Source organism: Symphalangus syndactylus, chromosome 13, assembly GCF_028878055.3.
Source record: "Symphalangus syndactylus isolate Jambi chromosome 13, NHGRI_mSymSyn1-v2.1_pri, whole genome shotgun sequence".
Taxonomy (NCBI): Eukaryota; Metazoa; Chordata; class Mammalia; order Primates; family Hylobatidae; genus Symphalangus; species Symphalangus syndactylus.
In genome coordinates, this window is record NC_072435.2 from 25,397,802 (window position 1) to 25,425,628 (window position 27,827).

The 27,827-nt window shown below is 47.5% G+C and overlaps 1 protein-coding gene and 3 pseudogenes across 3 annotated transcripts in view; 2 read left to right on the forward strand and 2 right to left on the reverse strand.

Annotated features, from left to right (window-relative positions):
• Window positions 1-3,140: 3,140 nt before the first annotated feature.
• LOC129459312 (actin-related protein 2/3 complex subunit 1A-like) lies at window positions 3,141-6,447 on the reverse strand (annotated as a pseudogene).
• A 2,071-nt stretch (window positions 6,448-8,518) lies between these two features.
• LOC129460751 (ubiquitin-conjugating enzyme E2 E3-like) lies at window positions 8,519-9,378 on the reverse strand (annotated as a pseudogene).
• A 9,699-nt stretch (window positions 9,379-19,077) lies between these two features.
• The window catches only part of ZNF816 (zinc finger protein 816), a 28,624-nt gene continuing 19,874 nt past the window's right edge, over window positions 19,078-27,827 (forward strand). Inside the window, exons 1-3 of one of the 3 annotated variants that reach the window (XM_063615546.1) lie at window positions 19,078-19,120; window positions 21,327-21,446; window positions 21,652-21,769. Coding sequence is in view for 1 of the 3 variants with exons in the window: in XM_063615543.1 (XP_063471613.1) it covers window positions 20,678-20,685; window positions 21,327-21,446; window positions 21,652-21,769 (246 nt within the window). In the remaining 2 variants the exon portion in view is untranslated. Of the gene's footprint in view, window positions 19,121-19,157; window positions 20,686-21,326; window positions 21,447-21,651; window positions 21,770-27,827 lie in introns of those variants that run through there. The other 2 variants (XM_063615543.1, XM_063615545.1) reach the window with 2 other exon arrangements.
• On the forward strand, window positions 24,313-26,766 carry LOC129460733 (zinc finger protein 701-like; annotated as a pseudogene).

Sequence of the window (27,827 nt, forward strand, 5' to 3'; positions counted from 1 at the left end):
AGGCCCGGGCAGGCCTCCGGCGATTGGCAGTGAAGCAAACGCAGCAGGTCCGGGACAAGCAGGACATACAAGGCGCCTGCACATGAAGGAGGAATTCGAGGAAGCCCGGCGGCGAGGACAGGGACAGCAAAGAGTAAGCAGAGTGACCTGGGGGATTATTCACTGGTGGCGGCATATTGTGTCCAGGGGAAGGGAGTGCCATGAACAGCAAGGAGAAGAGCCGACTCCACACAGGACAGTAGTTTTAGCTGAAAGATATGAAGCTCCCCAGTCACTGCACAGCCAGGGTGGATTTTCTGCCACCTTCACAAGCCTCCTGCAGGGAGGGTCACCATGTCTCAGATCTACTCAGTGTGGAGTTTAAAGTCCTCCCTCCTCTGCTTGTCACCCCTCAGGGTGAGCTGAGAAACCAGCCAGCAGGAGCAGAGTGACAGTGGCTGAAGGGAAATGGGACTGGGCAGTTGTTAGTGAACAGAGCCTGAGAGGAAAAACCCCTCCCCTTAAAGCTGCCAGAACTGCATTAGGGCAGCAGGTTCTTCAGTGCAGAAAGAAGCAGAGGTCATCAACCAGAGAATGTGGCACCAGCTTTTTGGCACTTACCCAGAAGAACAGTTCACAGGCCACCAGGAGAAAACACCAGACGTTACCAGGAGGGGCGTGGAAGTCCTCTGGGTCTCGGTCTTACCAGGAGGGGCGTGGAAGTCCTCTGGTTCTTGGTCTCCTTGAATTCAGTCAAGAGACACGCAGAAGAGTTAAGCGGGTAAGTGCCCTTTATCTAAAGGCGTAGGATCTCGGAAAGAAGAGACACCCTGAACAGTGGAAAGAATGAGTCTGTCTTTACTAGTGTTGGGCAGAGCCTTTTTGTGAGAAGCTGACATGATTATTCATGAAGGGGCTATGCAGGGATGTTCCTAGTAAGCATGTTCCAGGAAGTCCTCTGATCAGGAAAGCCCTGTGACGGTCCATGCTGGTACACACGTCACATGTCTCATTAGCATCTCAAATCTCCACCCAAGGATGTGTGTTTTAGTATCATTTTGAGCAGAAGGCTCTTCTAGGGTGGGTTATTGCAGAAGTACACATGGTTGTTAATGGGGAAAATCCCCCATCTCGATTATGTCCAGATAGCCCCTGATAAGTCCCCTTCTGGGCCACAGAAGTGCAGCCACAAGGCCAGGTGGAGGCAATGTAGCCACTGATCTTTTTTTGCCGTCACTGGGCAGCATCTTTAAGGAGACTCTCGGTGAGTTGCATTTCTTTTTTTTTTTTTTTTGAGACAGAGTCTCGCTCTATCCCCCAGGCTGGAATGCAGTGGCGCGATCTCGGCTCATTGCAAGCTCCACCTCCTGGGTTCACGTCATTCTCCTGCCTCAGCCTCCTGAGTAGCTGGGACTACAGGCGCCCGCTACCAGGCCAGCTAAGTTTTTGTATTTTTAGTAGAGACGGAGTTTCACTGTGTTAGCCAGGATAGTCTTGATCTCCTGACCTCGTCATCCGTCTGTCTCGGCCCCCCAAAGTGCTGGGATTACAGGCATGAGCCAACGCGTCCGGCCAGTGAGTTGCATTTCTAAAGATTCCTTTCCAAAGTGTCAGAGACATTTGAACCAGAGCAATTCCATCTGGAATAGGGGCTGGAGAAAATAAGCCTGAGACCCGCTGGGTTACATTCCCAGTAAGTGAAGGCATTCTTAGTCATAGGATGAGACAGGAGGCTGCTCTGCCTATGGAGTAGCCGTTCTTTATTCCTTTACTCTCTTAATAAACTTGCTTTCACTTTACTATATGGATTCACCTTGAATTCTTCCTTGCGTGAGATCCAAGAACCCTCTCTTAGGTTCTGGATCAGGACCCCTTGCGGGTGACACAGGGTCTCCTTACCTGCTCATGCCTCGCTATCTGCCTCCTGCAATACTTTCACCTGGTTTGTGGATAGAAAAACTTAATTATACCTCGTTCATCCACTTCTGTATGTTCTCTCTTTATAACCAGTTTGAATGTAAATTCACCTTAAGCTTTTTACCCCAGGTCACAGAAAACAACAGAATTTTCACCTTCATTGAGTTTATTCTCATCAACTTATTTCTCTGATAGAGAGAAAACTTCTATTAAGTGTCTTCATCTGGGCTCCACTGGTATAAAAAGGGATGTCAAGAAAATTTAGATGAATTTGAGATGTGACATGAATCTGACATATAAATTAGTTCTAGTATTTTCTTTTTTCTTTTTTTTGGCGGGGGAGGGGAGGAGGTCTCGCTCTGTCACGCAGGGTAGAGTGTAGTGGTGCAATCTCGGCTCACTGTAACCTCTGCCTCCTAGGTTCAAGGGATTCTCCTGCCTTAGCCTCCCAAGTAGCTGGGAATATGGGCACCCGCCACCATGCCCAGCTAACTTTTTTTTTATTTTTAGTAGAGAAGAGTTTCACCATGTTGGCCAGGCTGGTCTCGAACTCCTGACCTCAGGTGATTTACCCACCTCAGCCTCCCAAAGGTGTGAGCCACCATGCCCGGCCTCTTTTTTCCACTTTTGTTGCCCAGGCTGGAGTGCAGTGGCGTGATCTCGGCTCACTGCAACCTACACCTCCTGGGTTCAAGCGATTCTTCTGCCTCAACCTCCTGAGTAGCTGGGATTACAGGCATGCACCACCATGCCCGGCTAATTTTGTATTTTTAGTAGAGATGGGGTTTCTCCATGTTGGCCAGGCTGGTCTCGAACTCCCCACCTCAGGTGATCCACCCGCCTCGGCCTCCCAAAGTGCTGGGATTACAGGCATGAGCCACTGCACCTGGCCTAAGTGCTTGTATTTTCTTTCTTTCTTTTTTTTTTCCACATTTGGTTCTTTTATTTAATTTTCTAGTGGACAATTTACATATCTCCCTCACCCTGTCTTTTAAGTTAGTGTGACAATTTTCCATAATAAACTACTTAAAGGGAAGCTTTGGTCAAGAATGGAATGAAATCGCAAAAAAAAAAAAAAAAATTACTGCTTTTATAAAATCAACACTTTCACCAATTTTATACTCAAACAAAACCACACAGCACTGGCGTGATATGTGTTTTCAGTGCTTCCTTGGGTCTAGGTTCCTCGCCATCGTGCCACAGCACAGCTGCAGTTGGTCACAGTTTGTCATGCTGGATGGCGTTCACATTATCCGGAGGACCTGGATGGAAGACTCGAGGGTCTTGAAATCCCAAATTGTCATGGCTCCATCAATGCCAGTAGTGCAAAATTTGCGACAACCTTGCTTGTCTGCCTCATAAATAGAGACTTGAGTGATGCTATTCTGGTGCAGCGTCTCCAAGGCCACGTTGCGGTCCTCAGTCATGGCCCTCTTGTCCATGTTGTGGAAGCGTTCTATGGCAGACGTGTTGCGCTGGATGCTCTGTTTTGGAATGTCTAAATTGGAGACGAAGGTCAGGCAGCCGCGGTCATCATAGTTAAAGAGCACCGGGCAGCAGTCATGGCCAGCAGCCACAACGCTGTTCTCTGAGACAAATGACACACTCAGGAGCGGTAGGAACTCTGTCTTCAGAATTGAGACCTGAACACTTTTTGAGGCATCAGCAACAGATACGGTGCTTTTGTGGCTGACCCAGGCCAGGCGGCTCCCACTGGCAGAGAAGCTTACCCCGTGGACCCAGCCACCAGTGCCACTGCCACCAAACTCTGACATCAGCTGCCCAAAAGGCAGCTTGCTGCCCCAGGGCATGCTGGCGGGCTTTTCATCCACTTCTTTAATGTAAGCAGAAAACACTCTGCATTTGAAGTCACATGACCCTGCTGCCAGCAAAACGTTGTTGGGATGCCAATCCAAGCTGAGGACTGTGGAGCCAATCGGCTTTTTAATATGCTTGCTTACCCACCAGTCACTTTCAGACTCAAAGTAACAAACAGAAATGCGTCATGCTCCACTTCCCACAGCGAATTTGTTCTCTAGGGGGGACACTTCACAAAAGTGGCTGCGCGATTAATTCTCAGGATCACCAGGGTTGGCTTCCAGACACCATCTTTCTGACTCCAGACATAGGCATTGCGGTCTACCCCACGAGAGACAATGCGATCGCTCTTGGGAGCCCATCAATACCTGTGATGTGTCCATTGTGCTCATTGAGTTCATGAGCTTTCACCCACTGGCTCTCGTACTTCTTATAGATGTGCACTCCGTGATTATTGGGACTGAGGGCAATCTGGGTACGATCCCTGTTCCAGGCACGACAGGTGACTGGCTCTAGTAAAAACTGATGCAGTGATATTATTCTTAGTGTTTTCAAAGGAGAGAAGCTGGGATCGGGGAAGTCCAGACAGGCTCAGAGCAGAGGATTTGTGGACTCTGGGCTGTCGACGTGAACCAGTGCTTGCATTTTCTAATTGTTACCAAAGAATTGATAAAACTGTGAGAGTGTGTTTTTCCATGGTCAGCAGGAAAATGGAAAAGGGAACACCATTTTTCTTTTTCTTTTTATTTTTTTGGAGACAGAGTCTTGCTCTGTCACCCAGGTTGGAGGGCAGTGGTGCGACCTTGGCTCACTGCAACCTCTGCCTCCCAGGTTCAAGCAATTCTCCTGCCTCAGCCTCCCAATTAGTTGGGATTACAGGCTCACACCACCACGCCCGGCTAATTTTTTTGTATTTTTACTTGAAATAGGGTTTCATCATGTTGCTCAGGCTGGTCTTGAACTCCTGAGCTCAGGCAGTTCACCCGCCTCAGTCTCCCAAAGTACTAGGATTACAGGCATGAGCCATCACGCCCAGCCCACTATTTTTCTTAATATATCTCTAGGTTTCTGTTCAATTTAACAGTTACACAGACCCCTGAATTTGGAGATTTAGAGCCATATCTTCCAATAATTACTAATGTCTCTTGTGTGTGACAGGAATGAATAACACAGCCAAAATGAATACTCAAGGCCCTTTCATTCCGTTCAAAAACTGAAGTATGGGGCAACATCACTATTGTTCGTATTTTTAGTTCTATTTTTCAAGTAGTATACATGTATTATTATTTCATGTGTAATAATACATGAATTATTTTGGAGACGGAATTTTGCTCTTGTTGCCTAGGCTGGAGTACAATGGTGTGATCTCGGCTCACAGTAACCTCCGCCTCCTGGGTTCAAGCGATTCTTCTGCCTCAGCCTCCTGAGTAGCTGGGATTACGGGCATCCGCCACCATGCCTGGCTATTTTGTATTTTTTTAGTAGAGACGGAATTGCTTCATATTGGTGAGGCTGGTCTCGAACTCCTGACCTCAGGTGATCCGCCCGCCTCGGCCTCCCAAAGTGCTGGGATTACAGGCGTGAGCCACCGCACCTGGCCTGTACTTATTATTTTTCAAATTTTGTTTTATGTGACATGTGGTGACAGTGTTGAAGTTTATTACAACCCTGTAAACCTAGTAAAGGGTTGAAGAAATAGCAAAGATTGAAGAAAGCACCAGAGGAGCACATGTTCCCCAGACCTCTTGAGGCCTCTAGGGCAAAAGCAAAACAAAAACAAAAACAAACCAAAAACAAAAACAAACCAAAAACAAATAAAACCCACCGGAAACCACTCCCCTGCCCAATCCCTTGTTTTTGTTTTCCCTACAAACAGCTTACTTCAAAGCTTACCCTCTTTGTTTACATAAGAAAAAACTCCAAATTCCCACAGTTTGTCTTATCAAGGATTTCTCACTGATCTGTGGAAACAATGCTTGTTAACTTACTCAAACCTTAGGCTTCCCTGTTTCTCCAAGCCCCTGACTGTTGGACTATTCTTGGCCATTGAAATTCAGAACAACCTCTATTTCTCTTTTTTTTTTTTTTTTTTTGAGGCAGTTTCACTCTTGTTACCCAGGCTGGAGTGCAATGGCATGATCTCGGCTCATCGCAACCTCTGCCTCCCAGGTTCAAGTGATTCTCCTGCCTCAGCATCCCGAGTAGCTGGGATTACAGGCATGCGCCACTGTGCCTGGCTAATTTTGTATTTTTAGTAGACACAGGGTTTCTCCATGTTGGTCAGGCTGGTCTTGAACTCCTGACCTCAGGAGTGGCATGAGCCACCGTGCCCGGCTAACAACCTCTATTTCTTAACCACATACCGGCACTGTGATTGAGAACAACTTCTCTTTGTTTGTTTTTGAGATGGAGTCTCGGCTCACTGCAAGCTCTGCCTCCCAGGTTCAAGTGATTCTCCTGCCTCAAACTCCCCAGTAGCTGGGATTACAGATGTGTGCCACCACACCCAGCTAATTGTTTTATTTTTAGTAGAGACAGAGTTTCACCATGTTGGCCAGGCTGGTCTTGAACTCCCGTCCTCAAGCGATCCACCCATCTTGGTGTCCCAAAGTGCTAAGATTACAGGCATGAGCCACGGCGCCCAGCCCAACTTTGCCTTTTTAATATCCCATCCCAAGTGTAAACTGACCTTACGATAAAATATTCGCTGAATAGGTCACAGCAGATCCTCATCCACTGCCCTGTACCTGCTGCTTTCTAACCTTGCTTCCTTCTCCGTATAAAAGAGAAGCCGTTTTCTGTGCACTTCACTTGAACTTGGAAGGCAGAGGTTGCAGTGAGCCGAGATCCCACCATTGCACTCCAGTGGGGGCAACAAGAGCAAGACTCCGTCTCAAAAAAAAAAAAAAATTAAATTAAAAAGTAAACAGATTGCAGAGATCAAAATTCTTTTTTTTTTTTGAGATGGAGTCTCACTGTGACACACACACACAGGCAGGAGTGCAGTGGTGCAATCTCGGCTCACTGCAACCTCCGCTTCCCAGGTTCAAGTGATTCTCCTGCCTCAGCCTCGTGAGTAGCTGGGACTAGAGGTGGGCACCACAACACCTGGCTAATTTTTTTTTTTTCTTTTTTTGAGATGGAGTCTTGCTCTGTCGCCCAGGCCGGAGTGCCTCCCAAGTTCAAGTGATTCTCCTGCTTCAGCCTCTCAAGTAGCTGGGATTACAGGTGCCCACCACCGCGCCCAGCCAATTTTTGTATTTTTAGCAGAGACGGGGTTTCACCATGTTGGCCAGGCTGGCCTTGAACTCCTGACCTCATGATCTGCCTGCCTTGGCCTCCCAAAGTGCTGGGATTACAGGCATGAGCCACCGCTCCTGGCCTTCACTGTTTCTTTCAATAATCCCAGTCAAAAGAGAGAGAATTCAGTCTGTCATGCAAATGCCAGACAAGCCAGAACAGTGGCTGTAAGTTTTACTCTTTTCTTTTGTCCCTAGAAGAAAATAATGACAGATGCATACTGCCCTGTGCCGGGGAGGCAGTGGGACCAGATGAGCAAATTTCCACAAACTTCCCCCCCCCTTCAGTCCAATTTTGCATTGGTGTTCATTGAAAACTGCAGCTTCCTTACTGGTTTCTAGACTTTCCACAAAGACATTTCTGATGAAACATTTTTTGTTAAGTTGGTGCCTCCATGAGGATATGAGGGCCTAGCATTTGCTAGTCTGTCAACTTGCTGGCTTTACTTTTTATGTCTTATTCCGCAGACTGTGTTTAGAGGTCCAGGGATTTATTTCAAATCATATAGGAATCAGCAAAAGGGACACCATTATTTTTATATAAGAAACAAGATTTACCCTCAAATTTTTATACGGCACTACTATTCATATTTAGCCCGTTATTGTTTTTCTTCACGAATAGGACCATGCACAGAACTAGGCAGCAATCTCCAGCTGGCTTTGTTTTCAGAACACACATCTCTGGCTCAGCACGGTTGCTCATGTTTGTAATCCCAGCACTTTGGGAGGCTGAGGTGGGTGGATCACTTGGGACCAGGAGTTCGAGACCAGCCTGGCCAACATGGTGAAACCCACTCTCTACTAAAAATACAAAAATTATCCAGGTGTGGTGGTGCGCACCTATAGTCCTAGCTGCTCGGGAGGCTGAGGCATGAGAATCGCTGGAACCTGGGAGGTGGAGGTTGCACTGAGTTGAGATCACGCCCTTTCTTTTTCTTTCTTTTTTTTTTTTTTTTTTCCTTCAGGAGCATGTTTATTCTGTTTGAGATGATACGTCAGGTGCTCTCTGAGCTACAAAGGCTAAAAGGAAGTCCTCTCATTACAAACTGACAAAGGTCAAACATTTTTCACAACAGTATGAACCACATACTCAGAAATAGATCTGGGTTTAATACAAATGACATAATTCCTAGTCATCTACAGCTATTTTTATAACTTCATACAGATAATGAATTGGGCTAAAATGCACTGTATTATTTGGTAGACTTCAGGACCAGTATCCTTAGTACATCGCAAAATACATTTTGATATCCCAAAGAAGCAAGGCTTGCAAGTAGATGTTTTAAATATAACTAATCTACAGCTACAAAGTTCTACTCTTAATAGCATTTACCTTTTTGGGGAGTCTCCCAGGCTCCAAAGGATAAAAGCAGAGTAGAATCAGTGTAACATATACACAGAAGTCCATATTGTAAAGGCTATAAAGATTTGCAGCACAGTGAGAAGATGCCTTCTGCTCCTTCACACTGCATACAAATTATGTGAATCATGTTGCATACCTCTTGGTCCACCGTCTGGCTGTCCTGTCGTGTTCTGCTCTGTTGGTCAAATACTGAGTGGCTATGCTTCCAACCAGAGGACCTGCAGGGTTGCAGTCTGTCAAAAGGGAACAAATAGCAGAACCTTTGAAATAGTCAAAGCGGGACTCCAGTTGTCTTTAAGGATGTCCAGACAGATGACTCCCTGGCTGTTGATGTTGCAGTGATAGATTCTGGTGTGGAAAGTAACCTTTGGTGGCTTCAGTGGATAATCTGATGAAAATGTGACATCCAGAAAAACACACCACCTTCATATACAGAGCCCGGTGGACCTAGTATAGTTGATCTCCATTCATAAATGTTATCTCCTTAGGCCCAGCACTGCAATTAGGAGGAAGATCAAGGGTTATTTCAGCTAGCTCCTTCTGAATTCTTTTAGCACTAGTGGATAACTTAGCAGGGGTTTTGCTAGAGAGTTTGGTGTTTTTCTTCGGCTGGGTGGCAGAAGGTTTTCTTTCCTTGTGTTCTTCAGGCTCTGGAGAAGCTTGGTCTTGCTGGTCCACATCTGCCACTGCTGATGCTGGGGCTGTCATCCTCGGATCTTTGCCTGTCACTGGACATCTTGATGAAGTTGTATCTTGGAAAACTTGGCCGCCTGCCCGGCCCGCTTGCACGCCACTATGGTGTGGGTGAGTGAGAGAGAAAAAAACTCTTCCTTAAGGAAATGGAGGCAGCTGTGGTCGGGGGGAGGGGAAGGGGAGAAAGGGAAAAAAAGAAGCCGAGGAGGCTCTGGCCGGGGAGTGTGGAACATTGAAAGTCAGAGGGGGCTGTGCCTTCAGATCACACCCATTCTTTCTTAAAGAAGTGTATTCCTTTTGTGTTGTTAAACTTTAAAGATCATGTTTGGGAAGCTTAAAATAAGTAATTTTGTGTAATATTTACACATTTCAATATTATTTACCATCTGCACTAAATTGGAAACCTATTGGTCATTATATTTTCTCTTCGAAAAGCATGATGGAATTCTTGTCAACAGAGCAAGGTAATACAGGAGAAGGTTTCTACACAGGGACATTGGAAAGACATAAAAGTCATTACATTGGAGATTTTTGCTTCCCAGAAATCAAGAAAGATAATCATGACTGAGTTTTAGTGGAAAGAAGATGAAAGAAATGGCCATGAAGCACCCATAAAAAAACAAAATGTTTACTGCTAGTACAGAGTGATATAATCAAAGCCGTGCTGGAAACAAGCCTATTAAACATCAGCTTGGATTAAGCTTTCATTCGCATCTGCCTGAACTGCACATATTTCAGACCAAAGGGAAAGTTGGTAATCAAGTGGAGAAGTCTATCAACAATGCCTCCTCAGTTTCAACAGCCCAAAGAATTTCTTGTAGGCTCCAAACCCATATTTCTAATAAGTATGGGAATAATTTCCTCCATTCTTCATTATTCACACAAAAACAGAAAGTACACGTAAGAGAAAAACCTTGCCAGTGTAATGAGTTTGGCAAAGCCTTTAATTGTAGGTCACTTTGTAAATACTTCTAATGATTACTGTTTGGCTTACTGGACATGCCTTTGAAAACATGAGTTTGTTCCTCCCATCATAATATTCTACCTAAAAGGTAGGTACAAATAAACACATTTGAGAGGTTGTTGGGAACAAGCCCCCCAAAATCTGGCCATAAACTGGCCCCAAAGCTGGCCATAAACAAAATCTCTGCAGCACTGTGACATGTTCATGATGGCCATAATGCCCTCCCTGGAAGGTTGTGGGTTTACCGGAATGAGGGCAAGGAACACCTGGCCCGCCCAGGGTGGAAAACCGCTTAAAGGCATTCTTAAGCTACAAACAATAGCATGAGCAATCTGTGCCTTAAGAACATGCTCCTGCTGCAGTTAACTAGTCCAACCTATTCCTTTAATTCAGCCCATCCCTTCGTTTCCCATAAAGGATACTTTTAGTTAATCGAATATCTATAGAAACAATGCTAATGACTGGCTTGCTGTTAATAAATACATGGGTAAATCTCTGTTCAGGGCTCTCAGCTCTGGAGATTTTTTTTTTTTTTTTTTTTTTTTTGAGACGGAGTCTCGCTCTGTCGCCCAGGCTGGAGTGCAGTGGCGCAATCTTGGCTCACTGCAAGCTCCGCCTCCCGGGTTCACGCCATTCTCCTGCGTCAGCCTCTCCGAGTAGCTGGGACTACAGGCGCCCGCCACCACGCCCGTCTAATTTTTTTGTATTTTTAGTAGAGATGGGGTTTCACCGTGGTCTCGATCTCCCGACCTCGTGATCCACCCGCCTCGGCCTCTCAAAGTGCTGGGATTACAAGCGTGAGCCACCACGCCCAGCCCGGGGCTCTCAGCTCTGAAGGCTGTGAGACCCCTGATTTCCCACTTCACACCTCTATATTTCTGTGTGTGTGTCTTTAATTCCACTAGCGCCGCTGGGTTAGGGTCTCCCTGACCGAGCTTGTCTGGGCAATAGGTGAAATTAAAAGATGAAATTATATCAAGACAAAGAAAACTGTGGTTGAAATTCTTCGTATACTGGGAGAGGAAAAACTGGCAGTTCCATGGCACAAATCAAGAAATATTGATAAAGATCACTAAATTGGTCTATGTAAAATTAAAAATATCAGTCAGGTGCGGTGGCTCATGCCTATAATCCCAGCACTTTGGGAGGCTGAGGCGGGCAGATCACCTGAGGTCAGGAGTTCAAATCCAGCCTTGACCAATATGGTGAAACCCCATCTCTACTAAAAATACAAAAATTAGCTGGGTATTGTGGCATCCACCTGTAATCCCAGCTACTAGATAATCTGAGGCAGCAGAATCACTTGAACCCAGGAGGCAGAGGTTGCAGTGAGCCGAGATCACGCCATGGCACTCCAGTCTGGGCAACAAGAGCGAAACTCCATCTCAAAATGAAAAAAGAGAGAGATATAATGGACAGTGTTATGGAATGAATGTGTCCATCGCAGAACATATATATTGAAATTCTAGCCCCCCAATGTGATGGGATTAGGAGTTGAAGACTGTGGGAGGTGATTAGGTCACCAGAAGGGAACCCTCAGGAATGGATGTGTGCCCTTAACACAAGAGGCACTGAGAACTTGGTTCCTTGTGTCCCTGCTCTCTGTCTGCTTGAGGACACAGCAGAAGTCCTTCACCTGCCAGCAGGGAGGTCGACCCTCAGCAGACACCCAGCCTGGTGGCTACTTGATCTTGGATTCCCACCCTCCAGAAATGTGAGAAGTCACATTTCAGCCACCCATCTTTGGCCATTTATTACAGAAGCCCAAACTGATTGAGGAGACAGATAGGAGGTTCGTATACAAATGTTCGTATGCGATACTGTTTTGTGGTTACTCTCAGAAACTGAACATCTGGCCAGGCGTGGTGGCTCATGCCTGTAATCCCAGCACTTTGAAAGGCCGAGGTCACCTGATGTCAGGAGTTCAAGATCAGCCTGGCCAACATGTTGAAACCCCTTCTCTACTAAAAGATACAAAAATTAGCTGGGTGTGGTGGCAGGCACCCATGATGCCAGCTACTCAGGAGGGTGAGACAGGAGAATCACTTGAACCCAGGAGGCGGAGGTTGCAGTGAGCCATGATCATGCCACTGCACTCCAGCCTGGGCAACGAGTGAAACTCCATCTCAAAAAATAAAAATAAAAAAGAAGCCTAATATTCAGCCCCCCATGGGACCACTAATGATGGTGATTTGGGTAACTTTTATCAGCAAAGCCACAAACATTGGGTCCCTCAATGTTTGGAAGGAATGGAAGGAAAAGTCTTGGTGACACTCACCAGGCATTTCTTCCTGAGTCTTCTCATCTCCCCTAACCCCCGGTTCATGACGCACCCTTAGACTTTACTGTCATAGAAGCCATGTGTCTATCACAAGCTTGTGAAAGGAAAATTTCAGGACCTCAAAACTACTAAACCAAAGTGAAAAGTCAAGCTGGGAACTGCATCAGACAAACCTGCCTCTTATTTTATTCCCAAATAAGATAGCTACAGACTAAAAAAAGCTACCTACTTCCCCCACAATTTACCCACAGAGAAATTCCTTGGGGGCTTCAAGATTTCTATTGTAAAATAGTCCTGTTGAATTTCACCCTGGCAATTTTATTTCATAGCTTATCTTCACAGATATGGACCAAAAATTATCCCTCTGCTTGCCTGACATAAATGCTTAACTGACTGCTTCCTTGGCTCTACTGTTTATGTAAAAATGCAGATTCACTGGGCCAGACTAAGACATAAGTGACTATTCCTCCACCTTCCCTTCACATATAAATTGTATATTCAATGCAGCCCAGCATAGTGGCTCACACCTGTAATCCTAGCATTTTGGGAGGCCGAGATGGGTGGATCCTTTGAGGTCAGGAGTTCAAGACCAGCCTGGCCAACATAGTGAAATCATGGCCAAGATAGTGAAACGAGGAGGTTGCAGTCATCTGAGATCTTGCCACTGCCCTCCAGCCTTGGTGACAGAGGGAGACTCCGTCTCAAAAAAAAAAAAAAAATGTATATTCAGTGAAAGGCTGAACAAAGACTCAAAAGAATGCAACCATTTGCCAGGCGCAGTGGCTCACACCTGTAACCCCAGCACTTTGGGAGGCCAAGGCTGGTGGAACACCTGAGGTTAGGAGTTCAAGACGGGACTGGTGAAACCCCGTGCCTACTAAAAATAGGAAAGTTAGCTGAACATGGTGCCTGTAATCCCAGCTGCTCGGGAGGCTGAGGCAGGAGAATCGCTTGAACCCGGGAGGCAGAGGCTGCAGTGAGCTGAGATTGCGCCACTGCACTCCAGCCTGAGTGACAGAACAAGACTCTAAAAATAAAAAATAAATAAATAAATAAAAATTTTAAAAATGCTATCATTTATCTGTTGTCTGTCTATAACCTGGAAGTCTCTGATTTTTGTTACTCTGCCTTTCAAGACCAAACCAATGTACATCTTACATTTATTGATTTATGTCTCCTGTCTTCCTAAAATGTATAAAACCCAGCTGCATCTGGACCACATCAGCTGCAAAAAACACATCGTTAACCTTGGCAAAGTAAACTTTCTAAATTAATTGAGACCTATTAGATACTTTTGGTTCACAAGCTCATGAACACAGAAGAAATCAAGATAGAAAACAAACTAGATCTAATGAAAAGCATAAAATAAGTTCATAAATCTGAACTCTCATAGATATTGAACATAGAGGAAATGGTCTTCTCAAACTGTGTTTATATTAGATCGCATTTTTGAAAGATATTTCTAATATTTGATTAACCCATCCTATGTAGTTTTAGCCAATATAAAACTGAACATAATAAATTATCAATTGTATACATACATTAAACTTCCTAATATTTCCCGTAGCATTGCTATTACTATTTATGTTATTGGAGTAGATGCTCAGTCTGTCTTTGATATATTACTAGAGTGGTGTCTTCCATAATGGTGTTCAGACTCTGTGGTGCATGAGTGGATACACTGTTAAGCAGGAACCTAGGAGAACCAGGATGTCAAAGCTCAAGTCCATTAAAACTAGGAAAACGTACTCCTTACTGCACGAGTCAAAGTCATAAGATGTTAATGGTTGGCCCGGCGCGGTGGCTCACGCTTGTAATCCCAGCACTTTGGGAGGCCGAGGCGAGCGGATCACGAGGTCAGGAGATCGAGACCATGGTGAAACCCCGTCTCTACTAAAAATACAAAAAATTAGCCGAGTGTGGTGGCGGGCGCCTGTAGTCCCAGCTACTCGGAGAGGCTGAGGCAGGAGAATGGCGTGAACCCGGGAGGCGGAGCTTGCAGTGAGCCGAGATCGCACCACTGCACTCCAGCCTAGGTGACAGAGCCAGACTCCGTCCCAAAAAAAAAAAAAAAAAAAAGATGTTAATGGTTAAGGAAAGCAGCTTAATGATATTTGCAAGGACAAACTCCTACAGAAACACAATGTCCACATGACCCAATATCTCATGACAATGTATGCTTCTAAGATAATTACGGTCATGCTTTCAAGTACTTGCACACTAAAATACCAAGGACGCTTTAAATCAACAAAGTAGTAAGTTTTGTCACACTATCAGCCCACCGGCAGTTAGCTTTTACGTAGGCCCCTATACAAGAAAAACTTGAAACAGGTGTTCACCCTGCTTTCTGAGGAGCCCTACTGTGTAACTGGTAGCTTTTCTTTTCTTTATTTTTTTAAGACAGAGTTTCGCTCTTGTTGCCCAGGCTACAGTGCAATGGTGTGATCTGGGCTCACCACAACCTTCACCTCCCGAGTTCAAGCGATTCTCCTGCCTCCGCCTCCCGAGTAGCTGGGATTACAGGTGCCTGCCACCACGCCCGGCTAATTTTTGTATTTTTAGTAGAAACGGAGTTTCGCCATGTTGGCCAGGCTGGTCTCTAACTCTTTACCTCAGGTGATCCGCCCTCCTCGGCCTCCGAAAGTGCAGAAATTACCTGTTTTTCTTCTTAATTTGAAAATGGTTTAAATGCAAAGTGCCTTTTGTGAGCAGGTAAAGACGCCTGTCCTGCAGGCGGGGCGGGGCGAGCTCCCCGCAGCCTGGGGTAGCTGGAGTAGGGGGAGGGCGAGGGGCAAGGACTTCGGTAAAGGGGTGGAGTGTGGCGCTGGTTGCAGCCAGGACTGAGAATTAGAACGGCTTGTTAAGGGGCCGGGCGCAGTGGCTCACTCCTGTAATCCCAGCACTTTGGGAGCCCGAGGCGGGTGGATCATGGGTTCAGGAGATCGAGACCATCCTGGCTAACACGGTGAAACCCCGTCTCTGCTAAAAATATAAAAAATTAGCCGGGCATGGTGGCGGGCGCCTGTAGTCCCAGCTACTCGGGAGGCTGAGGCAGGAGAATGGCGTGAACCCGGGAGGCAGAGCTTGCAGCCAGCTGAGATCACGCCACTGCACTCCAGCCTGGGCAACAGAGCAAGACTCCGTCTCAAACCTGCATGTGGAACTGCCTGTTGCACACTGGAGGTGAAGGACAACTTTCCCTTCCTTTCTTTTCTCAGGACATTTATTTAGAAAATTTGTAACTGTATTTTCTCTGTCTTCTTTTTGTTGTTGTTATTGTTTTGTTTGTTCGTTTGTTTTTAGACTGAGTTTGTTTGTTTTTAGACGGAGTCTCACTCTATGGCTCTATTGCGTAGGCTGGAGTGTAGCGGGGCGATCTCGGCTCACTGCAACCTCGTCCTCCCGGGTTCAAGCTATTCTCCTGCCTCAGCCTCCCGAGTAGCCGGGACTACAAGCGCGCACAACCATGGCCAGCTGATTTTTGTATTTTTAATAGAGACGGGGTTTCACCATGATGGCCAGGCTGTGTTGATCTCCTGACCTCGTGATCTGCCCGCCTCGGCCTCCCAAAGTGCTGGAATTACAGGGTTGAGCCACCACGGCCCCTATAATTCTTAAACTGGAAATTATCCAGATTGCTAATGTCAAATAATAGCCTTAGATCCTAAATTATGACAAGTTTGTTTACAAGCATGTATTCCATTGCATTTACCCAGCTAATTTTGTAGTTTACCTAGATTATTTACACATACACACACACACACCCTGTGATAGCTGATGTTTATTAAAGTTTTCTTTTTTGGCTGGGTGCAGCGGCTCACGCCTGTAATCCCAGCACTTTGGGAGGCCGAGGCGGGCAGATCACGAGGTCAGGAGATCTAAACACGGTGAAACCCCGTCTCTACTAAAAATACAAAAAATTAGCCAGGCGTGGTGGCACGCCAGCCTGTAGTCCCACCTACTGGGGAGGCTGAGGCAGGAGAATTGCTTGAATCCGGGAGGTGGAGGTTGCAGTGAGCCAAGATCTCGCCACTGCACTGCAGTCTGGGTGACAGAGCAAGACTGTGTCTCAAAAAAAAAAAAAAAGTTTTGTTTTTTTTTTGCAGGAACTCTGATGAAGCAGGCATTTTAGGTAAAAATGATTATAATTTTGTTCTGACATCAAAGCAGAACTTATCATTAGAGAAGATGGAGCCATATTCTTCTTCTACCTATTATTAATTTTTTTTAAATTTTAAACACCACACAATGTATATATGTGTTGTGTAGTAAAAATTCAAAGAAAAGTTCACTTATGCATCTCCTTTCCTGTCCAGCCTTCCACCCGTTCCCATGGCTCAATGGGGAATCACTGCTGAGAGTTCTGTGGCAAGTCAGCGTAAGTCCTACAGAAAGTGTATTCAGACACCATTTTGAGATTTTAGAAAAAATTCTTTGATGAATGCGCCTGTCACCCAGACTGGAGCGCAGTGGCGCAATCTCAGCTCATTGCAGACTCCGTCCCCCAGATTCAAGGGATTCTCATGCCTCAGCGTCCAGAGTAGTTGGGACTACAGGTGTGTGCCACCAAGCCTGGCTGTTTTTTTGTTTTTAGTAGACATGGGGTTTCACCATGTTGGCCAGGGTGGTCTGGAACTCCTGGCCTCAAGTGATCCTCCCTCCTCAGCCTCCCAAAGTGCTGGGATTACAGGTGTGAGCCACTGAGTTCGGCATGATAAATGTTTTGTTGTGGTATTTTATCCTGCAAGTTTTGAAAATTTCCGTGTTTTGAAGGTAGGAAACACGATAGCTTGCTGTTTTCCTTTTTTTTTTTTTTTTTTTTGAGACGGAGTCTCGCTCTGTCGCCCAGGCTGGAGTGTAGTGGCGCAATCTCGGCTCGCTGCAAGCTCCGCCTCCCGGGTTCACGCCGTTCTCCTGCCTAAGCCTCCGGAGTAGCTGGGACTACAGGCGCCCGCCGCCACGCTCGGCTAATTTTTTTGTATTTTTAGTAGAGACGGGGTTTCACCGTGTTAGCCAGAATGGTCTCCATCTCTTGACCTAGTGATCCGCACGCCTAGGCCTCTCAAAGTGCTGGGATTACAGGCGTGAGCCACCAAGCCCAGCCAAAAAATCTTTCCAATGTAGTGAGAGTGGCAAAGCCTTTAATTGTAGCTCACTCTTAAGGAAACATCAGATAATCCATTTGGGAGAGAAACAATATGAAAGTGATGTATGTGGCAAAGTCTTATTATCGTGGTGATGGTATCTCATTTAGGGGAAGATTTTTTTTGTTTTCAATTATATTTTCTCAACATTTAAAAAGTGAAGTAAAGAGTATTTCTTGGCCAGGTGCGGTGGCTCACGCCTGTAATCCCAGCACTTTGAGAGGCCGAGTGGGGCAGATTACGAGGTCAGGAGTTCAAGAACAGCCTGGCCAACATAGTGAAACCTGGTTTCTACTAAAAATACAAAAAATTAGCCGGGCATGGTGGCAGGCGTCTGTAATCCTAGCTACTCGGGAGGTTGAGGCAGGAGAATCGCTTGAACCCGGGAGGCGGAAGTTGCAGCAAGCCAAGAATGCGCCACTGCACAGCAGCTAGAGTGACAGTGCGACACTCCCTCTCAAAAAAGAAAGAAAAAAAGGGTATTTCTTGGGACAGGCACGGTAACTCACGCCTGTAATCTCAGCACTTTGGGAGGCTGAGGCAGGCAGATAACTTAAAGTCAGGAGTTCGAGACCAGCCTGGCCAACACTGTTAAACCTCGTCTCTACCAAAAATAACAAAACTTAGCCGGGCGCGGTGGCACGCGCCTGTAATGCCAGCTACTGTGGAGGTTGAGGCAGGAGAATCACTTCAACCCAGGAGGCAGGGTGTGCACTGAGCCGAGATCTCGCCACTGCACTGCAGCCTGGGCGACAGAAAAATACTGTCTCAAAAAAAAAAAAAAGAAAAAAGAAAAAGAAAAGAAAAAAGTAAGTGAAAAAAAAAAAAGTAATAGATCTCTTCCACAAATGTGCTGGGACAAGTAACTGGATATCCACATGGAAAAAAAATAATGTTGGATCCCTATCTCACATCACAAAAAATTTTATTTAAAAAAGTTTAAAAACAAAACAAAAAAACAAAAAACAGAGAGAGAGTGACGAGGAAGGGAGCCCTGCGGGAGGGGGTGTTACTTTATCGCCCAGGCTGGCCTGGATCCCCAGGCTCAGCGATCCTCCCGCCGCTGCTTCCTGAGTAGCTGGGAACTCAGGATCCCGCCCCGCGCCCTCCCACGCCCACTTGCGTGCCTGCATCTCTGCTGTGTTTATCCAGCAGGTGGTGACCTCACTCCTCCCTGGCCTGAGCACCCCGTCCCGCATCCCAGGCGGTGGCTCTAGGGAAGTCTCTGAAGCTGAGCGCAGGGTGGACTCTCCCTCTTGAGTGAGTGGAAAATAGAAAGGGAGAGGATTTCTATTCTGTTCTGTGGGCCCTCAGCATGAAATAGTACGTTCCGCCCAGGCAGGGCTTTGCATTTCACATTCTAGTTTGCATTCCCCTTCCAGACATTTGCAGGGCTTTTCAATCATGCCTCAGCTTTCCTGGCCGGTCTCGCCTCCAAAACCCACAAACGCGCTGCGAGCGAGGCTGAGAGACGCGCAGATCCCGCCCCGCCCTCTGCCGGTTCTATAGGGGAAGGTCTCTTCGCCTCGCTCCCCGCCCCAACCTCGCCCAGGCCCCGCCCACCCCGTCCCGTGTCCCGCCCAGACCTGGCTTCGGTACTGCGCGCGCAGCTTAGCGTAAACCCGGAAGCGGATCGCGTGGAGTCAAAGTTACACCGCAGCGGTGAGTTTTGCTCTGTGTTGTGTTCTGTCTGCGCTGCGCAGGTCCCTGGGACAGAAGTCCCAGGGGACGTGGGGTCCCCACATACCTGGAAGTTTCTACCATTCTTCCTTCGCCCAGAGCAAATTTTTTTTTTTTTTTGAGACGGAGTCTCGCTCTGTCGCCAGGCTGAAGTGCAGTGGCTCGGTCTTGGCTCACTGCAACCTCCGCCTCCTGGGTTCAAGCGATTCTCCTGCCTCAGCCTGCTAAGTAGCTGGGGTTACAGGCATGCGCCACCATGCCCGGCTAATCCCCAGAGCAAAATTTGATGTCCCCGTGAGAGTCCAGAAGTCGCTTCTTTTGGGTTTAAAATCGCCCTGAGGCTGGACCCGTCCCCGGTCTTTCTGCTATAGGGCAACGTATACACTTCGTATCTCGTAATTTTCCTGTTCGTAACTATTTTCTGACTCCCTCCACCCCGCGCTTTTTAAAGTCCTCACCCGAGAGGTGGATTCCCACCCTGGGCGCCTCCCACCCTCCCTCGTCGGTCCCTGGAGCGCAGCCCCGCCTCCCCCGTCCCGAGGAGGCCGCATCCTCTGCCTGGTCCTGGGATCCTGCAGACCCCACTCTTGTCTTAAGGCGCCGTCGCCCCCAACTCCCTCCTCGTGCCGGGCCCTGCTGCTCGCCAGGTCTCCCCTTCAGCAGTCGCCGCTTCCCGTGAGCCCGCGTTGGGGAGGTGCCCAGAGCCTGTCCTGTGACAAGGGGTGTTCTTGTCTGCCCAGCCCCAGCCCCTGGAAAATGCGCTCCTCTGGGATGCAGGCGTCATACTCAAAACTCTCCTGTGATTGTGTGGGCCAAAGGAATGAGGAGACCGAGAAAGAGCAGTAGAAAACTCGAGACAGAATAGAACAACGAGAAAGGCCCATAACAGATGGCAAACTGGAGGATGGGTGAGGGATTTGCCAAGAGACAGCAAAAGTGAAAAGAAAAAGTTAAGAAAGCAGGAGGAGAAAATCAACTGGAGAAATGTAGAGAGAAGCTAGATGTACAGAGAGATGACAGCAAGGTAGGGAGAGGGGCAGCAAAGAGGGAGGCTCATCAGAGTGAAGGAGAGGAGGAGGCATTTGGAGCCAGGGCAGACAGAGCAGAGTGGTGCTGGTGGCAAGAGGGAGAACCATAGCAGGGAGGACACCTGGAGATCTGGAGTGCCAGAGAGTGGGGACAGGGGGGCTTAAAAGGGAAGAGAGAGTTTAACAGGGAGAGCAGAGGAGGCGCAGAGGTGGGAGAAGAGGTGGTAATATATGGAGATTGAAGACGATCGAAAGGCTGGAGAGAAGGAGCAACAAGAGGTTAAATAAGTTGCGAGGATGGAGCAGAAGAGGTGGAAGAGAAGGAATAGACGGAAGAAGGGGATGGTGCGCACTTGTAATCCCAGCTACTCTGGAGGCTGAGGCAAGAGGATCACTTGAGCCTAGGAGGTCCAGGCTGCTGTCAGCCGAGATATGCCACTGCACTCCCACCTGGTCAACAGAGTGCGACCCTGTCTGAAAAGAATAAAAGGGGTGGGGACTTTGGGTTCAGATGAGTGGGTAAGTTCATTGGATATGATTAGTGTGGCATATTGACTTCTATGTATATAATCTAATAACTAAAAACTTGTTTAAATTATACAGATGAGATTGAGAATTTTAAAATTCCTATCTATGGAGTCATGTACATTCTATAAATCTTGGTATCAGAGGTTAGCTTCCACTTGGAATCCCTATTCAGCCAGAGGGCAGCGACTTATTCAGTTGTGAGTCACTCTCTTCCCTTTTCCCAGGGTGGCATAGGAAGTGGGGCAGTGAAGTGGGGAAACAAAAGCACTTTCTGTTATTACATATTACCTTTTTAATTAATTAATTAAATCATATTTTGAGACAGGGTCTGGCTCTATCACCCAGGCTGGAGTGCAGTGGCGTGATCTTTAACTGCAGCCTCGATCTCCTGGGCTCAAGCTATCCTCCTACCTCAGCCTACCAAGTAGCTGGGACCACAGGCATGAGCCACCAAGCCTGTCTAGTTTTTTTTTTTTTTTTTTTTGTAGAAATGGGGTTTTACTGTGTTTCCCAGGTTGGTCTCAAAATCCCAGGCTTAAATGATCCTCCTGTTTTGGACTCCCAAAGTGCTGGGATTACAGGGATGAGCCACCACGCTTCTCATACATAGTACTTTTTTTTTTTTTTTTCAGATGGAGTTTCGCTTTTGTTTCCCACCCTGGAGTGCAATGGCGCAATCTCTGCTCACCACATCTGCTTCCTGGGTTCAAGCGATTCTTTTGCCTTAGTCTCCCGAGTAGCTGGGATTACAGGTGCCCGCTGTCACACCCGGCTAATTTTTGTATATTTAGTAGAGATGGGGTTTCACCATGTTGACCAGGCTGGTCTTGAACTTCTCACCTCAGGTGATCCACCTGCTTCGGCCTCCCAAAGTGCTGGGATTACAGGCGTGAGTCACTGCGCCCAGCTTCTATTTTTTTTTTTTTTTTAAGATGTAGTTTCGCTCTTGTTGCTCAGGCTGGAGTACAATGGCGAGATCTCGGCTCACTGCAACCTCTGTCTCCTGGGTTCAAGCGATTCTCCTGCCTCAGCCTCCGGAATAGCTGGGATTACAGGTGCCCACCACCACGCCCAGGTAATTTTTTGTATTTTTAGTAGAGACGTGGTTTCACCATGTTGGCCAGATTGGTCTTGAACTCCTGACCCTAGGTGAGCCACCCACCTTGACTTCCGAAAGTGCTGGGATTACAGGCCTGAGCCACCGTGCCTGGCCACCCATGTATTCTTGATTGAAAAAATTTGCTTATGTCTTAGCTCTACGGCTGACCTTCTTTCACTGTTTTCACAGTCAATAGCTGTGTGTTCACACTTCTGCAGTTTATAAATGTTTATAAATGTTACTGTGATTTTCTTGTAAGGAAGAATTAAATGTTGGGAGACAGTGGCATCAGAACGTTGCAAAAGAAGTTTCTTTTCCTTCCTTCCTTCCTTCCTTCCTTCCTTCCTTCCTTCCTTCCTTTCTTTCTTTCTTTCCCTCTCTGGCCCAGGCTACAATCTACTCGCCTTGCTGCTGCCCGCGCCGCGGACTGCCTGGGACTGCCGGCGCCCGCCACCGCTGCCTGCCTTTTCTCCTTTGGATGCAGGCACACGTTCGCCATCTTGGCCACGCTGGTCGCCAGCTCCTGACGCCGAGTGCTCTGCCCGCCTCAGCCTCCCGAGGTACTGGGACTACAGATGGAGTCTCGCTCACCCAGTGCTCGGTGTTGCCCGGGCTGAAGGGCGGTGGCGTGGTCTGGCCTCGCGGCAGTCTCTACCCCCCAGCCGCCTGCCTTGGCCTGCCAGGGTGCTGGGATTGCAGCCCCTGCCCGGCCGCCGCCCCATCTGGAAGGTGGGGAGCGCCTCTGCCCGGCCGCCCCGTCTGGGAGGTGAGGAGCACCTCTGCCCGGCCGCCCCGTCTGGGAGGTGAGGAGCGCCTCTGCCCGGCCGCCCCGTCTGGGAAGTGAGGAGCGCCTCTGCCCGGCCACCCACCGTCTGGGAAGTGAGGAGCGCCTCTGCCCGGCCGCCCCGCCCGGGAAGAAGTGAGGAGCGCCTCTGCCCGGCCGCCCCGCCCGGGAAGAAGTGAGGAGCGCCTCTGCCCGGCCGCCCCGCCCGGGAAGAAGTGAGGAGCGCCTCTGCCCGGCCGCCCCGCCCGGGAAGAAGTGAGGAGCGCCTCTGCCCGGCCGCCCCGTCCGGGAAGAAGTGAGGAGCGCCTCTGCCCGGCCGCCCCGTCCGGGAAGAAGTGAGGAGCGCCTCTGCCCGGGCGCCCCGTCCGGGAAGAAGTGAGGAGCGCCTCTGCCCGGCCGCCCCGTCCGGGAAGAAGTGAGGAGCGCCTCTGCCCGGCCGCCCCATCCGGGAAGAAGTGAGGAGCGCCTCTGCCCGGTCACCCATCGTCTGGGAAGTGAGGAGCGCCTCTGCCCGGCCACCCACCGTCTGGGAAGTGAGGAGCGCCTCTGCCCGGCTGCCCCGTCTGGGAAGTGAGGAGTGCCCCTACCCGGCCGCCCCGTCTGGGAAGTGAGCAGCGCCTCTGCCCGGCCGCCCCGTCCGGGAAGAAGTGAGGAGCGCCTCTGCCCGGGCGCCCCGTCCGGGAAGAAGTGAGGAGCGCCTCTGCCCGGCCGCCCCGTCCGGGAAGAAGTGAGGAGCGCCTCTGCCTGGCCGCCCCGTTTGGGAAGTGAGGAGCGCCTCTGCCCGGCCGCCCCGTCCGGGAAGAAATGAGGAGCGCCTCTGCCCGGGCGCCCCATCCGGGAAGAAGTGAGGAGCGCCTCTGCACAGCCACCCATCGTCTGGGAAGTGAGGAGCGCCTCTGCCCGGCCACCCACCGTCTGGGAAGTGAGGAGCGCCTCTGCCCGGCCGCCCCGTCCGGGAAGAAGTGAGGAGCACCTCTGCCCGGCCGCCCCGTCCGGGAAGAAGTGAGGAGCGCCTCTGCCCGGCCGCCCCTTCTGGGAGGTGAGGAGCGCCTCTGCCCGGCCACCCATCGTCTGGGAGGTGAGGAGCGCCTCTGCCAGGCCACCCATCGTCTGGGAGGTGAGGAGCGCCTCTGCCCGGCCGCCCATCGTCTGGAAAGTGAGGAGCGCCTCTGCCCGGCCGCCCATCGTCTGGGAAGTGAGGAGCGCCTCTGCCCGGCCACCCATCGTCTGGGAAGTGAGGAGCGCCTCTGCCCGGCCACCTATCGTCTGGGAGGAAGTGAGGAGCGTCTCTGCCTGGCCGCCCCGTCTGGGAAGTGAGGAGCTCCTCTGCCCGGCCGCCCCGTGTCTGGGTAGAAGTGAGGAGCTCCTCTGCCTGGCCGCTCCGTCTGGGAGGTCTACCATGGAGGCCAGAAGCAATGTGGGGGCTGGTCGTGGTGGCTCACGCCTGTGGTCCCGGCACTCTGGGGGGCGAGGCGGGTTGATCACTTCGGGCTAGGAGTTCGAGACCAGTCTGGCCAACTTGGCGAAACATGAAGAATACAACAGACAAACCAACCACCCAACTCAATGACAACAAAACAGGTCTACCCTGGAGTCATACTCTAATTTTTTCTATTTTCCTCCCTTTCTGATCCTTTATCCCACTTTCTTTTTCTTCCTCTTCCTTCTCCCTCTTCTTTGTCAAATAGAGGATTGAGTTATTATCACTGAAAAAAAAAAAAAAAAAAAAAAAAAAAAAAAGAAGTTTCTTTAGCCCAGGTATATGAAAGATGCTTCTCTAATTTTCAAGGATAGGGGTGATAAAGACCAATCCTTCCCATTAGCCCTTCCAGGCCTCCATGTAAGAATTCAGACACACCTTCTCACTCATCTCAGACCTTCTCAGGGTAACTTGGTGAAAATGTCCCCGCTCTGAGCCCCAGTGAGCCTCCCTGTGACTGATAAACCTGTGTGGTGGTGAATCAATGCCCCCTATCACAGAAGAAACTGACTCAACTCCATCAGCTGGTAAAAGAGCAATTGGATTCAGGACATATAGAGGAGTCACACAAAAACAGGAAGTACACATGAGAGAAAAATCTTTCCAGTGTAATGAGTGTGGCAAAGCCTTTAATTGTAGCTCCCTGTTAAAAAAAATGTCAGATAATCCATTTAGGAGAGAAACAATATAAATGTGATGTATGTGGCAAGGTCTTTAATCAGAAGCGATACCTTGCATGCCATAGTAGATGTCACACTGGTGAGAAACCTTAGAAGTGTAATGAGTGTGGCAAGACCTTCAGTCACAAGTCATCCCTTGTAATTCACAAGGCAATTCATACTGGAGAGAAACCTCACAAGTGTAATGAATGTGGCAAGGATTTTAATCAAAAAGCACACCTTGCACGTCATCATAGACTTCATACTGGAGAGAAACCTTACAAATGTGAAGAATGTGACAAAGTTTTCAGTCACAAATCACACCTTGAAAGACATAGGAGAATTCACACTGGAGAGAAACCATACAAATGTAAGGTTTGTGACAAGGCTTTCGGATGTGATTCACACCTGGCACAACATACTATAATTCACACTGGAGAGAAACCTTACAAGTGTAATGAGTGTGGCAAGACCTTTGTTCAAAATTCATCTCTTGTAATGCATAAGGTCATTCATACTGGAGAGAAACGTTACAAGTGTAACAAGTGTGGCAAGGTTTTTAATCACAAATCAAACCTTGCATGTCATCATAGACCAGACTGGAGAGGAACCTTACAAGTGTAATGATTGTGGCAAGGATTTTAATCAAAAATCAAACCTTGAACATCATCATAGACTTCATACTGGAGAAAAACCTTAGAAATGTGAAGAATGTGACAAAGTTTTCAATTTCAATTCACGCCTTGAAATACATAGGAGAGTTCATACTGGAGAGAAACCATAGAAACGTAAGGTTTGTGACAAGGCTTTCAGGTGGGATTCACACCTGGCCCAACATACTAGAATTCACACTGGAGAGAAACCGTACAAGTGTAATGAGTGTGACAGAGCCTTCAGTGGCCAGTCAACACTTCCTCACCATCAAGCAGTCCATGTCATAGGGAAACTTTACTAATGTAATGATGGTCACGAAGTCTTCAGTAACACCACAACCATTGGAAATCATTGGAGAACCCATAATGAAGTGAGAACATATAAGTGTTATAAATGTGGCAATTTTTTCAGACTTAGTTCATACCTTGCAGTTTATCAGCGAACTCATACTGGAGAGAAACCTTACAAATGTGATGATTGTGGCAAGGTCTTCAGTCAAGCTTCATCTTATGCAAAACATAGGTGAATTCATACAGGAAAGAAACCTCACAAGTGTGACGATTGTGTCAAAGCCTTTATTTCAGGATCATGCCTCATTACACATCAGAGAATCCATACTAGACAGAGATCTTACAAAAGTCATATGTGTGGCAAGGTCTTTAGTCTGAGGTCACTCCTTGCAGGACATCAGGAAATTCATTTTGGGGGTAATAATTCCAAATGCATTGAGTATAGCAAACCATCAAGCACTAATCGATGTTAGATTCAAATCAGCATTGACTTGAGTTTGAGTTGACTTAACATTGATTTCAAGCATTAATTGAGATTAAAGTGTTTATGTTAAGAGGATTAGGCCAGGTGCAGTGGCTCACATCTGTAATCCCAGCACTTTGGGAGGCCAAGACAGGTAGATCACTTGAGATCAGGAGTTTGAGAGCAGCCTGGCCAATAGAGGTGAGCACTTTTCCCAGTCTGTTTTTTGTTTCTTCAACAAAAACTGACAGGGATTTTTATGGGTATTGTGTTGAATCTAAACCACATTGGGTTATATAATCATTTAACAGTATCAATTTTCCAAAACATCAATATGGGTTATATTTTTATATATGTTTTTAATCATTTTGATCCATGTTTGTAGATTTCAGTGTATGAATTTCTCACTTCTTTCCATTTATTCCTATTTCTTACTTTAAGTTCTCTGGCAAATGGAAGTGTTTTTAATATTTCATTTAAAATTGTTTATTGTTAATGTATGAAAATTCAACTAATTTTTGGTGCTGATATTGTATTGTGCAAATCTACTGATGTGTTTATTAGTCGCAATAGTATTTTGGTTGTGATTTTCTACACAGAAGATCATGTCATCTACAAAAAAATATAATTTTACTTTTTCTGATTTTGAGGCATTTTATTTCTTTTGCTGTTTCATTGCTCTGGCTAGGACATCCAGTATTTATTGAATAGAAAAAGTGAGAACATTCTTGCATCATGTGAGATCCTACAGGAAAAGCATTCCATTTTCCCTGCTTGGTTATTTCCATGTTGGTCATTTCATCAATGCTCTTTCTTTTTTTTTTTTTTTTTGAGACAGAGTCTCGCTCTGTCACCCAGGCTGGAGTGCAGTGGTGCAATCTCAGCTCACTGCAAGCTCCACCTCCCGGGTTCACGCCATTCTCCTGCCTCAGCCTCTCCGAGTAGCTGGGACTACAGGCGCCCGCCACCACGCCCGGCTAATTTTTTGTATTTTTTAGTAGAGATGGGGTTTCACCATGGTCTCGATCTCCTGACCTCGTGATCTGCCCACCTCAGCCTCCCAAAGTGCTGGCATTACAAGCGTGAGCCACCGCACCTGGCCCATCTATGGTCTTTCTATTGGTGAGGTAAATTTCCTTCTCTATCTATTTTGTTTAAGATTTCTATGATGATCAGATGTTGAATTTTGTGAAATGATTTTTCTCCATCTGTTGAGATGATGTGGTTTTCATCTTTCTTTCTGTTCAAGTGGTATATCACATTGATTTGCTTGAATATATTGAACCATCCTTGCATGCCAGAAGTAAACAGCACTTGCATATCTACAATCCTTTTATATATCCTCTTGAGTACAGTTTTCTAGTACAAGGGGTCTTCAAGAAGCTCATGGAAAAACACATATTATGGGAAAATTGTGCATGAATTTCACAGTTTTTGCACCAAAATAAACGGATACAAATTTGTTATAACATGTCTGAATAGGCTCTAGTCTGAGGCACTGAGAAGGGTAAGACATGAGTTTGAAAAGAGACTCTATCAAAGCAATATAAATTCTGCTAAAATTGAAACAAGAAACATAAAATTTATGATGAGACCAGTTGCAGTGTCTCAGGTCTGTAATCCCAGCACTTTCAGAGGCCGAGATAGGTGGGTCACGTGAGCCCCAGTACTCAAGACCAGCCTGGGCAGAATGGTGAAACCACC